A 15,140-nucleotide genomic window follows, 5' to 3' on the forward strand; every position below is an offset into this window, starting at 1 on the left:
GAGTGAAGTGAGTGGTCACCAGCTATGATAGAGTTTCTGGTTTTGAGAATACCTGCTCGACGTATCTGTGTCAAACAGACCAAAGGTAGTCACACGGCGGAATATTGGGTCTTAGTTCTAACTCCTTCAGTGAAGAAACAGCCAACAACATTCACTTCTGCCTTTCTCTTCTTTCCTCTGAAGATGGTGATGAACTATCTACCTGTGGTCAAATCTCTACGAGACTCCCTCGAGCACGACCAGAGACACGCCTTGGCGAGGAAGAGCAAACGACAATGTTGTGATGGAATCTCTGGTGCCAATCTCCGTCTCGTGGTCCTCCAGCGTGGTCAGCCTGGCCGCTTCAGAAAGCTGCCTATATTCCTCGCTCGACGGGGTCTGTGGAGAACCCATGGCTTTCCACTTTGTATATGCGTTACTGTGATGCTCGTCAATGCGGTAGTGCTTCAGTCGACTACTGCTCGGCGAGTTCCATTTGAGTCCCTGGAGAGAGATGTCCACGTTGGCCACCTCCCCCGGCTGATCGTCATCATGGTAATGCCACACGAAGATGCTCAGTCTCTCCCCATCCAACGTGGCAGCAGCACCGAGATCCGGTCCGTCTCGCACACTGTTCTGGAGAATGTTCTCTAGTGGGACCTGTCCTTGGCTCTTGGTCTCGAGGCGCGATCCTCCCATCTTTGCAAACATTCTGAATACATTGAGAACGGGCAGGTCAATGTCGTTGGTCGCCAGGACCCGAAATCCAGCAAAGTACGGTTGGTCCTCGAATTCAAATGCCCAGGTCAGAGCGCCTTCAAGATTGACGCCGTGTCGAGCGGCAAGGTCTTGCTTGCGGATAAAGCTGGCTGCGGTATAGGACGAATACATGGTCCCATTGCGATATCCAAGCTGCGGACCCTGGGCAGCCGCGGCGCCCTCTGGGTCTGACTCCCCAATGACAATGGGCTTGTCCTTGAGTTCGGGGAACGACGCAATGACACCGAAAGACTCGTCGATGATGCGGAGCTGTCGACCGACATTCATGCGAACGTGCTGCGACGCCTCGATAAACTCTGGCTTCCCTTTGGCATGGAACGAGGTAAAGTCGAGAGCAGAGCCTATCTTTCCAGTAACATAGTTCTTGCCTCGTAGGCAGTGCTCGAAGAACCTCCGCAGGTACTCTGGCCCGCCGTCGGCCGTTTCAGGACCACCCACGAAGGCCGTGGGTAGAGCCCTCCGCACGTTCTCGACGGTGTAGTCGTAGAGCTTGCAGTACTCCTCGTGGGTTCCTTGCCAGTAGCCGATGTTGGGCTCGTTCCAGGTCTCCCAGTACCAGGTCTCCGCTTCCGCCTTGCCGTATTTATCGACCACATGCTTGGTCCACTGGTAGACGAGCTCCCCCCACTTCTCGTAGTCCTTAGGGGGATACGTCCAGCCCGTGAAGACTTCTTTGTAAGAAGCCGTCGGCGTCCACGAGTGTTGGTACGGCTGGGGATCGGTCGACAGGGCCTCGGGCATGAATCCAAACTGGACGTAGGGCTTGACGTTGCGCGACAGCCACGTGTCGTAGATCTGGTCGATGATGGTCCAGTCGTAGATGGGGTTTCCCGCCTCGTCCTCGGTGTAGACATTCGTGCTCCCCCATTTCAGGGCATGGACTCCCTTGCCCGTGGTGAATTGATTGTGGACACGGAAATAGACCTGGTCACTTCCCAGCTGGCCCAGCTTCTGGATCAATTTCTCGCCGTCTTTCATGTAGACGTAGTTGGGTTCGTCGCATCCAAAGAATCTGTAGATGGGCTTGAACGGCCCCTGTCTCTTGTCTCCATGGACGGTTATGGGAACGTGGAGTGACATGTTGCTTCCTCATTGACAGGGAAACGGTGGTGGTCCTACACTAAGATGCTTTCTTCGGTGCAAAGAAGCCATCACATACTTGTATGTACACGCAGGTCGTCTGATTGACCACCACCGGAGAATTGCCTCGAGTGGGGAAACCCGGGCATCTTGAAGCCTCTACCAGCAGAAGCCATGGAGTGATTTCCTGTGGTGACCATGATACCTCTCCTGTGCCATCAACCACGGCCATCCCCGAGTGGTATGTAATGTCGTTCGCACTTTCTCCGATGCTGCATTCTCCAACCGACCTCGGCACGCATTAAGCAGACGATGCGGAGAGGCACCAATAGACAGAGTAGACTCATGCTCTAGTCGGTGTCTAACTCGAAAGGACCTGTGATTGACATTCATAGCCTAAAAGCCTTGCTCTCATCCTGGTTTCACGGGGAGTCCACGATACTTTCACACTTTCCTCATACCACGGGTGGAGGCCGACATGTTGGACCACACAGACTCAGAGAGGAGCCGATATCCGTTGTGCCGTTCTCGCCTGAATGTGAGACTACTCCAAGGGACGGAATGCTTTCGGCAGGGATACTCATGGCTTTACCTCGCCGATCACGGCGACCTTCCGGTTTTAGATGACCTTACTCCAGCATATGTCGCTGGCACTCCGAACTTCACGAATTCAGGAGTAAGGATCCCCCCCCCACAGGAACAAGTCCTTTGGGTCTCAGTCACCAGGTAAAACATTCCATGTGACACGTGAGGGATGCTGCCTTACAAGAGCCGTGCCTGTGAGTCTTCTTCAACCACTCCAAAAGCTAAAGCATGGGCAACGATGCTCATCGTCGTCAAGGTACGGAATGTAAAAAGCACAAGGTGCGCTGCGATCAGTCTCCCGGACAGCCAAACTGCGCCCGATGCAGAAAGTATGGCTATCGTTGCGTCAGCAGCAACAAGCTGGAGAGAATCTTCGAGGATGATCAAGAGTATGTGTCTCTATCACTGTGCGAGGATCGAATGAAATCTGACACGACGAATCTTGAAGCTGGAAGAAAGAGGCCGAGACCAACATCGTCCAGCTCCAGGCTGCGGTGACTGAGATACTCCAGAGAAACTGCATGCCGCCTCTATCCTCATTCCCTACAGGCCTTACAGAGCCAGTAAACTCCGACCGTCTCAAGTTGAGCTTTGTTGCTACAGCGAGCAAGGATAGTCGCGAAGTCAGAACTCGGGAAACGTCTCAGGAACCCACAGCAGAACAGGAACTTGTCTCGGCACCCATGCGCAGTCTATTCGAAGTCACAAAGCTGAGGAATATCCGCAGTGATGTGTCCCAACACAGGATTGCAAAGACGCCCGAGGACGATTTGATCTCTCGCGGAGCCCTGCCTCACCATGTCGCCAGGGAACTGTTTTCCTTCTTTGACACCACCATGAACCACATCCTCTGGGGAGGAATTGCCCTTGTTCACCGTGACCTCGAGTCTGCGCGGAGATCTTCTTCCCTGCTCTGTGCCGCCATCCTTGCCGTGGCCGCATTGCACATCCCGCAGGGGGAGGACATGTTTGAATTCTGCTATTCAGAGTTTGTCTCCCTGATCTCCGGGTCCCTCATCTACCGCGACCACAACCTGGACGACATTCGAGCTCTTTGTATTGGTGCCTTTTGGCTCTCCGACCTCAGCTGGAAACTCTCGGGAGTGGCCGTTCGCATTGCGACCGAGCTGAACCTCCATCAAGCATTCCACAAGATGCAACGAGGTGAGCCGGATCAATACGAGCGAGCGCAGTTGTGGTATCTCCTCTACGTGTGTGACCATCACTACAGCATTGCCTATGGTCGTCCTCCCGTCATCCACGACAATGCCGCAATCAAAGGATACGAGTCTTTCTTGAGCTCACCCATGGCCGGGCCAGCAGATATGAGACTGATGGCTCAGGTGGCCCTGTTCATTGTGCTGACCAATGCGTATCACACCTTTGGGTCGGACAGCCAGCAACCACTGAATGAGGAGGACTTTAACACTTTGAGAGCCTTCTGCTTGGAGGTGGAAGGGTGGCGGATGAAATGGCAACCCAGAATAGGTGAGATACTTGTCCAAGACCAGCCTGAAGAGAGAGGGATACTAACACCTCAGCCCCCAATCCGTATGTCGGCACGTACCCATCCAAAGGCGTTGTCCTGCATTACCATTTCGCCAAACTACAGCTCAACTCTCTCGCTCTGCGGGCAATATCTCCCAACCATCAATTCTCCCTTGATCGCAGAGAGGCGGCCAACGCGGCCATTGCCTCTGCCATGTCCACCATGAACTTGGTCCTGCACGAGCCAGACATTCGCAATGCCGTTGCGCGCGTGACCCTGTTCAAGCATACCATGATCGCGTTCGCCGCCGTGTTTCTGCTCAAGGTCGTGTGGAGCTGGAACTCGGCGTCGCTGAACATTGAGAGACGGCAGGTTCTCGATCTTGTGCAGGCTGTGGTGGACTTGATGTCGAGCGCTCAAGCCAGCCGGAGACACTTGTGTCGCCATATCGCGACGGGGTTGAGCAAGATGATCTCCAGACTCAAAGCCAAACCCTTATACCTGGCACGACACGACGGGGACCATCCCCTCAATCTTCCGGCCGACATGGAGGACGATTCCTACGGGCCGCTGAGTGAGAATGTCTCGGGTGCTTTTGGGTTCGACGAGGACTGGATGCTCACATCGTCCATTGACCCATTTTGCTTTTCCATTACATAGGCTCATACAGGGCATTGGGCGAGAGAAGATCATAGATATCCAACCACACCGTATTCACCCTTGCCACATAATAAAGCGGGCCCTCTAACGTCTACCGTCTTCCTCCTTGATCAACTCAAAGGGAAAATGCCGATTTGCCACCAGGCCTCGCACTTCCTCCGAACCTGCACATCAGGTGGCCCGGAGGTTCTGCGAGACCCACGCCACTTTCACCAACAGCTCGACGGCTCAAGCTGCTTGTGACTGGATTTTTCCCCGGACAGATTCCCCAAAGTCCCCGCAGGATGAAGAACCACTAATAACATACAGCCTCGCTGAAAGGGGTAAAGAGAAGTGCATTCTTCCCACTCGACCCACCCGACCTTCCCCCAAGGTCGACCCATATATCTATCGAGAGAGACGCTCTTCAACTTTCCTGTTTTGGTGCTCAACGCTTGTTCTCATTCTGGTCGAAACCATGGATTCAAAGGCGATCCAACACGTCGAAGAGCTCGAGAGCTCGCCCTCCCACGACGCTCAAGCACGGGCAGCAGACCTCGTCCCGGAGACGCCCACGGCCAAGAAGAACTGGAGGAGCTACATCTGGGACTCGTTGGACAAGTCTCCCGAAGAACGCAGGTTTGTGTTCAAACTCGACTGCGCGCTGTTGACGTTTGGGTGTCTGGGTAAGGACGTTTCGAGGAGACAGGAAAGGCCAAACTGTTTGTTTGCTAATGGTGACAACGAAGGCTACTTTATCAAGTACCTCGACCAGGCCAACTTGAACAACGCCTTTGTCTCGGGGATGTAAGAGCAAATGAAAAAGATGATGCTTCGGCAAAACTCGAGCTGACAGCAACGACAGGAAAGAGGATCTCAACCTCTACGGCAACCAGCTGAACTATATGCAGACGTGCTATTCGGCGGGATATGTCATTGGCGGCTTGCCTACCAACATGATCCTCACGCGTGTGAGACCGTCTATCTTTATTCCGTGCATGGAGGTTGGTCAATACTCACACTCTCTCACCTTCTTGTCGAGTCGGTGGTTGTTGACAGCGGGCCTGTGTAGCTTCTATGGACCATCTGCACCATGGCGTCTTCTCGAGCATCGTCTGCTCATCAGTTCTACGCCATCCGCTTCTTTGTCGGCAAGTTTTCCCCTCGTCGACGTGTGTCGTATACCCAAGTCGAGAACATATTCCTTCTAGGCACACCAGCTGACCCCCTCCCCCTTCTCAGGACTCTTCGAAAGCGCTCTCTATCCCGGCATGATATACATTATTGGATCCTGGTATCGATCAGACGAGCTGGCCAAGAGATCCTGCATCTTCCAGGCCGCGTATCCCATCGGCACCATGTTCTCTGGGTATCTGATGGCGGCGGTCTACCACCTGGAAGGCGTTGGAGGTCTTCGGGGATGGCAATGGTAATGGTCCACCGACATGCGTCACCACGTCTTGAAAGCTCCAACTGATATCGATGTGCAGGCTGTATATCATGGACGGCGTCATTTCACTCCCCATCGCCCTCGCCGGCTTCTTCATGATCCCGGACTTTCCTGATATCACTCGTGCGTGGTACTTTACGCCGCAGGTCAGTTGTTACTCCACACAGCCAGGCCCCAATACCATGCATGGAAATATGTCGGATCTGACACTCTACTCCATTGTCTGGCGCTATAGGACATCGCCCTCGCTCGAAAGCGCATACAGCTCGAAGGCCGCGCGACCCGTCAGCCGTACACGCGCGCCAAGTTCTGGAAGATTCTGACCTCGTGGCACATTTGGTGTCTGATTCCCCTCTACGTGTAAGTCTTTTGTTGGTGGTCTTCTCGTTATCTTTTGCCTGTAATTGTGTAGATGCTGATGCCCCCCGGCCAGGTGCTGGAACAACGGCGGCGCCTCTGGACAGCCCGTCTTTGCGCAGTTTCTCAAGGACTCGACAAGTCCAAAGTACACGGTGCCGCAGATCAACAACTACCCCACGTCGACGTACGGGGTGCAGATCTTTTGCACCCTCGTCTTTGCCTGGACGTCGGACTCGGTCCTGAAGGGTCGGAGGTGGCCCTCGATCATCATCGGCGGGGTGAGTTTCTTCCCACACAAGCCTCTCCGTGACGGTGTCTCGGGATTGTCGCGCGACGGCTGACTGACTGACTGACTGACTTTGCGTGCTGGAAGATGTTCAATATCGTCTGCTACACATCCCTCTGGATCTGGAATATCCCCAATGGCTGGCGCTGGACGTGCTACATCCTGATGGGCGTCGGGGCGGCCCTGGCGGGGATTATCATGAGGTATGTCCCTTACCCGGTCCTCGGGATTATCACACCTTCCTCGTCCCTGTTCTTCTGACTCTCTGTGTCTCTAGCTGGGCCCACGAAATCTGCTCGGCCGACAACGAAGAGCGCGCCATGGTCACGGGCGGCATGAACCAGATGGCCTATGTCATCCAGATCTGGCTGCCCCTGATCGTCTGGCAACAGGTCCACGCGCCGCGGTACGCCGCCGGGTTCGCCACCGTGCTGTTCATCGGCGGGCCGGGAATGGTTGGGTTGGCCCTGTTGACGCTGTGGTTCCACACGAGGGAGAAGAAGAGGTGAGTGACCAGATATCTAACCATCTATCTTTCCTCCCCTCCTTTTTTTGGCGAAGATAGTATTGAGTGGTGAGACTGACCAGTGACAAATATGTGCTTCTGTTGTATACCAGACTGGCTGCCGAACGAGAAATACATCCACAAGCGTCCTTGGCTGGGAAAGAGGCTGTTGTCTAAACTCCTTGATACCTTGACACTTAAGGGGGATGAATGGCCACTTAACAGTCAGCAGTCGTATCCCTTCTGACTGAGTGCAACAGCTTTGTTAGTCTGGCATTGACATGTGAGATGATATGATATGATATGATATGCTTTATGAGTAGGGGCTGGTGGAGGGATTGCATGCGCGCGTGCGGGTGGACAAAGCAAAGAAAAAAAAGGGTCGAACGAGACATGATCCATGATCCATGAAATCATATATGCTTTGAAAAGGATAATAACAGGTCCGGCTTTTGATTGTGGCCCCCCTTCCCCTTCCGAGTACTAAATATTTACCTCTTCGCCCGGTCCTTTTGCTAAGAATCCTCTTTCGTTCTTGCTAGTTTATCTCTGCATGGCGCTGTCCACACCCGCGGGCAGTGTGAGAGAGAGAAAAAGACAGGTAAAAACCATTCACCCCAACATGGTCGTCGAAGTCGGCGTCTCGAACAAAAACCCATCGAGGTCCAACAACTCTGGGAAAAACAGCGCCTCGGCCTGGGTCGTCAGGTTCGCGTACGCGTGGGCCGAGTCGAAGGTCAAGGCGGCGCCCATTTTCCAGCGGTGCGAGGCGCTCTTGTCGCGGCGGGCGATGAACTCGGCCCGGTTCTCGGGCGAGGTCAGCGTCTGGAGGAAGCGGGCGAGGTCGGGCCCCGTGCGCGACTGCAGGGCCTGCTGGGCGCGAGCGATGTGGTCGTCGAGGAGGGCGTCGCTGAGGACGCCGTACGGGCTGAGCTTGATGTGGTACAGCAGCAGGGCGGCGAAGCAGACGGAGCGGTGCGTGTAGAAGGGCACGAGGCCCAGGTTCTTCTCGCACGCCACTTGGATCAGGCGGATCGCGTCGTGGCGCGCGCGCTGCACGATCGAAAACGTCTCGGCAGAGATGGGCACGTCGTTGTGCAGCGCGAACGACCACAGTTGCAGCGTCGAGCTGAGGAAGAAGATCTCCTCGATCTCGCTCGGCGAAGGGAACCGCGTTCGACGCAGCTCGTCGAATTGTTGCGCGAAGATGGTGATCAGGCTGATCCGTGGGATCGGGTCGGCAAGGCCGGAGACGTTGACAGCCCGCGCGCCGATCGCGTGCGCCGATTCGACCGTTAAATGGGAGATGGCGCAGAGGTGGGACAGCTGCGGTGACACCAGAGGGTCATCGAGGGACGACAGGAGCGCGTAGTCGGCGAAGATGGTGGCGGGAACTCCCAGTCGGCTGGCGAGGATCTGGTTGACCACGAAGCACGCGATCCACGTCGTGGTCCGCACGCCATGGTCGTCGTTGTTCACGGTGTCAGACTTTGCGCAGCCAGGATATGTCACCGCCGGTCGAGGCAAGCCGATCTGCAGCGCCAGTTGGCATGCTAGTGCGCCGTACATGAACGACGGGTCGAACCTCTGTGATTTGAAAGGAAAGGGCCACATTGCGAGGATCAACAGGGCCTGTACCACCTCGACGGAACCGGTGCTGGGATCCAACACGCTGCCGACATGACTGCGGACAATTTCTGCAAGTTGCGGGCGTGCTTTGTCCGTGGATGCGACGGCGCAGACGACCCAGAAGAGGAGCGGACAGCGATCATAGACGATCTGGACAGACCGGCACATCTCAAAGGGGAGATACGGGTGACATCTTGTGAAGTAGATGCGGAACAGCTCGTTGGCCTGTGTGGCCGTGAGCTGGACATGACTGTTGCCTTTGTAGTACAGATGTGGAACTTGTATTGGATGAGGAGGAGATTCTGTTGTTGGTGGTGGCGGTGGTGGTGGTTGCTGGACTGCGGTCGGTATAGACTCGACAACAATCGCTGATGAAGAAGAAGAAGTATTTTCCACCCCCCACGACGAAACATTCGTTTCCAACGACGTCGTAGGACTCTCGCCGACGGGGACCTGTACCTGTACTTGTCCTTGTCCTTGTTCCCGTTCTCGTTCTCCAGCAGTCAACACCGTCGTCAAAGCCCTCAACCGAGTCACCTCGTCCTGCAGATCCGCCAACATGCGCCTCTTGGGCGTCCGGCGAAAGTTGGCCCCAAAGACACACTTGGCATTGACGCTGCGGCAGCGCGTACAGCCCTCGGGCCCGGCGACGTCGGCATCGCAGCCCACCTTCCACTGGCGGCAGCGGATGCAGGCTTTGGCTTTCATGGTTGGGGCATGTGCAGGGATGCCGAAAGGGAGGGAAGGGGATTCCGATACAAGCACAGTGAAATCGCAATGGTTTGGCGAAACTGGTCGTGTCTTATATTCCCCATGATTCTCTGCAGGATGGCCAACCCCGCTCTATTCTCTGAAATGGCCAATTGCCGCCCGGGAGTTGGGGTGAGCATTGCGAAAGTCGCAATGGTGGAATGGGGAGCCCACAAAAGGCACGGGCTTTGACTGCCACTTTGGGAAATGCCCCCAGATTTGCCAATATTGCGATATGCGGAGGTGAGGGAGATGCACCACAAACTACGAGGGATCTTCGAGACATTTGATACTCCCTCCGTCGGCTGTGTCTGTCGATGTGGGAACGGACGGGCAAATCATTCCTCGGACAATCTTTTGCACGATATGAGCTTGGAACGGCCTCTCTAACATTGCAATCAACTTGTGGTGGTACTGACTCAAATGGGATGTTCTTGCTACAGAGTCTTAGAACACTCTACACAGAGTGCCATGGGTTGTCAAGCTATATGTTCTGTACAGACTTTACTATATTTACCACTCTAAACATCGTGTACGCAGCATATTATCACGCAAATAACTTGGATTTGTGTCGTCGTCAGAAGACTCAAGACTTGGAGGCTTGAACGAATATGGTGGATCTTATGGCTGGGCAAATACATCGATTGAATTAAGATATTCTCTCAAGCTCATCACTATCATCATCGCCATCAAGCCCCCATGGTCCCCTTTCATCCGCCCAGTTAAAGTCCTACTCTCTCCCCCATGGCAGCGTCAAGAACAGGAGAGGCGCGTGCTGCTGCGACCCGTGCGTGTCCGTCTCCTCAAACCCGGCTGAGGCGCGGTACCGTGGAATGGTCGCCTTGAACGCCCTGGCTGGGTCCCACCAGAGTGCGGCAACGACGTCAGTTTCGGGGATATTGTACAGCTTGGCCACCGCGGCGCCGGAGAGCACGTTCGCGTTCTTGACGCGCTGGTACACCTCTTCCTCGCGGAACATGATGTCAAAGGTCACTTCGTAGGGGCCGGCGATCTTGCTTCGTACCACCGAGGCGATGTCGCCCAGGTAGCAGGTCCCTGTGGCAGGGGCGGGTTGGAGGTAATATTTCCTCGGTTGGCCTGGGGCGGCAGGCCCAGAAGGCTTGATGAGGGAGACGGCGGCGTCGGCTTTGACGGGGAGTTTTTCACCTGAGTATCGGACGGGTTAGTTGACTTCGCATGCATGTAGACACGTGAAAGGAGGGTAACATACGAGTATCGACAAACGTGTTGGATCCTTCAAACACGTCCACACGGAAAGGAAACAGACCGACCGGATCCGCCTTGTGGATGAGATGGTACATGCAGAACTCCGGGATCGGGCCTATGGGCGTCTCGCACGGCGTGATCGGCCACGCAAAGTTCCCTGCCGTCGCGAGCTGTCCGGGGTACGGCGCATGGGTCAAGCCCATCTTGGTCCTGTTGGCCACCTCGTTGGCCTGCTCCTGCGTGGGTGCCCGGCACTGGACGACCACGCACACTTCCTTGGGGAGACTCTTGTCCGGTTCGAGCGCGCCCATGACGCCGTTGATCCCGTACGTGATGATTTTGGTTTCGTACTCGTAACCGCCCGACATCCTGGCCCTGACCGTCTCCTTGACGGCCGGGATCCACGTGTCGAGCTGCGAAATCAGGATCGGGTCCCGGAACGCGCCCACGAAACTGTTTTGATAGCCGTTGATCCGCGCCGCTTCGGTCTTGACCGTATACTCCCCTTCGGGCTGGGGAACGAATTTGGGGCCCCGCACCCTCACGGTCCGTTCGTCGACTTGCTCGTACGTCATATCCTTGGTGTGCAGCTCGCCGCCTGGCCCTTGGAGGATGTCTGGTCTGCTCTTCTCGTACAGGAGATGGGCTGCCACGGACAGGGGAGTGCATCGTGCTCCAGGCTGGAGCGGGATCAAGTCGAAGTTGTCACGGCGCACAATTGCGAGCGATTCTCGGGATTTGGGGATCGCGCACTGTGCACCGCATTCCATGATCTTGCCCATGGCATAGTTGATCCCTGTCGTAGGATAGTGGATTAGCCAGCCATTTCTTGTTAACGTGCGTGAAGAGGGATGAGATGGGGTTCACAAAGAAGTCCGGGGGAATAGAGCCTGGGAGTAGAGCAAGATGGCGACACTCACCCAGATCTTCAAATCCATGGTGGAGACAAAACGCCGCGTAGGGGGCAGGATCATAAGAGCGGCCACCAATGATGATATCAAAGTCCGGGTTCTCGTTCATCGCCTTGACATAGGGCTCCAAGCCCATCTGCGCGACAATCCTCACCGCAGAGTCGATGTCTTCCTCCTTGAGCTGGGGCACAGCCTGGCCACACGGACTCATGAGGTTGTCCTTGAACTTTTGCCGGACGGTCTCCTTGGGGATCTCGGCGTAGATGCTGATGACCTTCATCGGACGGTAGCCGTTCTCCTCGACGATCTCCTTGATGAGCCGAGTGCTCATGTCGACGAGCTCGTTCGAGCCAGAACCGCCGGCAGAGCCGATGAGGCAGCGGACGCCGTGGGTGTGGCATGCTTTGACCAGCTCGCCAAAGTCCCTCTTGTATCCAGCCGGGGAGGCTGCCGTCTTGCCTAGCGCGAGACGTCCAGGCCCACTGTCGGTCGAGCCGGCGTCGGCGATGATGGCGTCGACACCAGAGTCCACCACATCCCAGAAGACGCTCGAGTTCCATCCCTGGCCGAATTGGCCGACGGGGGTGAAGATGCGGAGCTCGTCCTTTGTTCGTCCCGGAGACATATTGACAGTAGATGATTCGATACCGATCTTGATATTCTTGGCTGATATTGGTGTTTGTCTATGGACTCGACTTGACTTGTTCCCCAAATAATTCCCAATAGACTTGTGCTACTCGACGTGAGTGACCAGCGGGCGCTCTTTATGTCTTAGTCTTGTCACTGTACATTCTTGTAAATCCCTCATCGGACCTCTCTTCGGGCCCGAGCTGGTTGTGCGCCATCGCAAAGACCTGTCCACCACTCCTCATCGGGGAATATTCAAAGCGACCGTGGCAGCTCAACGAGCCACTGGGGAGAGGGATGCGGTGGTCGAGGGCCTTTCGGAGTGTCTCATTTCGAATTCCGGAGAGACGCAACGCAGGCAAGCGATGATTTGTGGAGGAACAGAGGAACTAGTTGGCGGGGAAACCTGGGGATGATCATCGGATCATGCGTGGCGACACTGCGAAGTCGCAATGTTTCGGCATCAGAACCTGGCATCAGCGTCAGTCGGAATGGAAAGATGGTCAAGTGAGAAACAACGCCACCAGACGTCAGAAATAGTGCGACTGCTGATCCATAACCCCAAATCGTCCTCTGTTGCGAACTGCGGGTGAATATCTTGCCGTGAAAGAATGCAACAGTCTGGCTCCTCTGCTGAGTTGGGAAGATTCGCAGGTGTGAGTTTTCCCTCCACCACCGCATATCTTCTGACCTCCATAGGGGGAGGGCGCGGGTTGGTTGCTCTGCTATGCCCGAGGGATTCATGTGAAGGAGAACGAAGAAGAATTGCTAGATAGGGAAGATGGACTGAGCATGATCCAGGCTATGTTTTAAGGTAAACATCATGACTGATATCCTTATTGCAATCACTATACCGTAGATGACAATCACTATCACGTATACTGGTACCATTCACCTTTCCCAAGCAGGCGTTGCTCCTCACGACATTCTCCAGGACATCCATCCCATCAACCGAGAGTCTACATCTCAGCGACCTCTTTGAGCTCCACAGAAGGCCCTTCTCCCGCCTTCTCCGTCTCTTTCTCGGTACCCCCCTCCGGCAGAATCTGGCCGTGCTTGTATCTGCGGAACTGGCGGATAGGCACCCGTGCCCTGAACAGGTGGTCGATCTCTTCGAGCGAAAAGCCGCGACACTCGGGCACGCAGAATATGGCAAAGAGGAGCGTGACGAAGGCGATGGGCCCGAAGATGAAGCCAATCTTGGACCCGAGGTCCGCGTACGGCGCGTACAGCAGGTACGGGATGGTGAAAGAGACGACGAATTGCGTGACGACGGTGAAGATGCTGGATACCGTGTATGTGATGTCTCGCATGCCTGCATCCAAATATGGGCTATTAGCCTTTTCATTCCACGGAATGGACAGACTGTGAACAGGAAACACAGGCAACATACGTGAGGTGGGTATCTCGGATGAGAGGATGTGGTAGATGGGACCCCAGCCAAAGACAAAGCCCAGGTAGTAGACGGTAAACAGGGCCGTGAGTCCGACTTTGACATTTTTGCTGGGATCCGATATAGTCCCGAGTCCACCGATGGCGAGGAATGTGGTGGTCTGAATGATGGACCCGATAATCAACGGAGGGCTGCCCATAGACCATTAGTCTGGGGAATTCTCTCGTGTCGAGTGAAACTTACTTGCGACCGATTCTGTCAAAGAGATACATAGCAGCCAGGATGACCACAATCTGCAAGGACGTATTGATGAGGAACATCTGGAAAGGATTCGGTCCATGGAGGTCGGTCAAGAAGATGGTGCCGTATTTGCTGAACAGTCCTTGTCCGCTGATCTGGATGCTGATGTTGGAGCCGATCACGATGAGGGATCGCTTGCGGTTGATCCCCTGCCACATCTCCTTGAATGTGCCTTTGTCGTTCGTGACGGCGACGATCATAGCCACCTGGTCACGGTATTCTTCCATAATCTCCTCTTCGGTGAATTTGCCCTGTCGATAGAGCCGGAGCGACTCCAGGGCTTCCTCTGATCGTTCTCGGACAAGAAGCCAACGTGGGGACTGACAGCAACAAGTAAGCAAGAAGAACGGATTGGGGTTATCAAGAGACTCGACGGATACACGTACCTCGCGCATGAACAAAGATCCGACAAAGACAACCACTGGGATAACGAAGAAAATGCCAAAGGGAATGCGAAATGCGGCCTCGGTGTCTAGCTTGCTCGTCCCGTAGGTAATGCATGCCATGATGAAAGCACCAACCTGGACGCAGTATTAGCAAGTCACTGCCACGCCTGTAGAAAGCGCTCTACTTACCATTGTACCGAGTTGGAACGTGCCGATAATCATCCCTCGGATCTTTGGGGGAGCAATTTCTGCCTGGTATACCGGAACCGTGACAAGTTCCTGGCCAAGGTACACGTAATTGAAAATGCGACCCACGAGGACCTGTTCTTTCTTCTGTGCCGTGACGAGGAGCAGAGCAGACAACACTGCCCACACAGACATGACCCAGAACGAAGCCCTTCGGCCCCAACGTCGAGCAATCCAACCACCTGTGATGACGCCAAAGGCTTGACCGACGTAGGTAAGGCTGTTCAGGAGCGAGAGGAAGTACGGGTCCAGTGCATATCGTTCCAGTTTAGCATTGTAATGGCCGAACTTCTTGTTAAACGTAGACATGGCTTGGGTGTTGGAGAAGGCGACGAGGTCCATTCCGAAATTGATTTGAGACAGCATCATGACCGTGGAAGCAAACGCCAGTTTCCCATTGACATTCTCCGTGATCCTGTTGTTGAAGGACACCATGGTGCCTGTGGCCTGGCGCTGGACAGAGCCTGGGCTGCGAGATATTGAAGGATAGCGGCCCAAGTTCTGAGATCGAAGTGTCT

The 15,140-nt window shown here is 55.0% G+C and overlaps 6 protein-coding genes across 6 annotated transcripts; 2 read left to right on the plus strand and 4 right to left on the minus strand.

Annotated features, from left to right (window-relative positions):
* Positions 1 to 216: 216 nt before the first annotated feature.
* AYO20_06956 (hypothetical protein) lies at positions 217 to 1,839 on the minus strand (the record flags this gene model as incomplete). Its single annotated transcript, XM_022645244.1, has 1 exon — positions 217 to 1,839. One exon carries the CDS (start codon positions 1,837 to 1,839, stop codon positions 217 to 219), a length of 1,623 nt encoding a protein of 540 aa, XP_022498792.1.
* Positions 1,840 to 2,652: 813 nt separating this feature from the next.
* On the plus strand, positions 2,653 to 4,573 carry AYO20_06957 (hypothetical protein; the record flags this gene model as incomplete). The annotated part of the gene is made up of 3 exons (XM_022645245.1): positions 2,653 to 2,813; positions 2,873 to 3,912; positions 3,966 to 4,573. 3 exons carry the CDS (start codon positions 2,653 to 2,655, stop codon positions 4,571 to 4,573), a joined length of 1,809 nt encoding a protein of 602 aa, XP_022498793.1.
* Positions 4,574 to 5,030: 457 nt separating this feature from the next.
* AYO20_06958 (hypothetical protein) lies at positions 5,031 to 7,157 on the plus strand (the record flags this gene model as incomplete). Its single annotated transcript, XM_022645246.1, has 9 exons — positions 5,031 to 5,359; positions 5,418 to 5,556; positions 5,625 to 5,724; positions 5,795 to 5,981; positions 6,043 to 6,148; positions 6,238 to 6,362; positions 6,436 to 6,640; positions 6,736 to 6,851; positions 6,926 to 7,157. The coding sequence occupies 9 exons, from the start codon at positions 5,031 to 5,033 to the stop codon at positions 7,155 to 7,157; spliced, it is 1,539 nt and encodes a 512-aa protein (XP_022498794.1).
* A 608-nt stretch (positions 7,158 to 7,765) lies between these two features.
* Positions 7,766 to 9,490, minus strand: AYO20_06959 (hypothetical protein; the record flags this gene model as incomplete). The annotated part of the gene is made up of 1 exon (XM_022645247.1): positions 7,766 to 9,490. The coding sequence occupies one exon, from the start codon at positions 9,488 to 9,490 to the stop codon at positions 7,766 to 7,768; it is 1,725 nt and encodes a 574-aa protein (XP_022498795.1).
* Positions 9,491 to 10,262: 772 nt separating this feature from the next.
* AYO20_06960 (hypothetical protein) lies at positions 10,263 to 12,295 on the minus strand (the record flags this gene model as incomplete). The annotated part of the gene is made up of 3 exons (XM_022645248.1): positions 10,263 to 10,699; positions 10,764 to 11,555; positions 11,680 to 12,295. The coding sequence occupies 3 exons, from the start codon at positions 12,293 to 12,295 to the stop codon at positions 10,263 to 10,265; spliced, it is 1,845 nt and encodes a 614-aa protein (XP_022498796.1).
* A 961-nt stretch (positions 12,296 to 13,256) lies between these two features.
* On the minus strand, positions 13,257 to 15,057 carry AYO20_06961 (hypothetical protein; the record flags this gene model as incomplete). The annotated part of the gene is made up of 4 exons (XM_022645249.1): positions 13,257 to 13,881; positions 13,934 to 14,310; positions 14,377 to 14,511; positions 14,566 to 15,057. 4 exons carry the CDS (start codon positions 15,055 to 15,057, stop codon positions 13,257 to 13,259), a joined length of 1,629 nt encoding a protein of 542 aa, XP_022498797.1.
* Between the last annotated feature and the right edge of the window lie 83 nt (positions 15,058 to 15,140).

The sequence above is a fragment of the Fonsecaea nubica genome (assembly GCF_001646965.1).
Source record: "Fonsecaea nubica strain CBS 269.64 chromosome Unknown Scaff46, whole genome shotgun sequence".
Lineage (NCBI taxonomy): Eukaryota > Fungi > Ascomycota > Eurotiomycetes > Chaetothyriales > Herpotrichiellaceae > Fonsecaea > Fonsecaea nubica.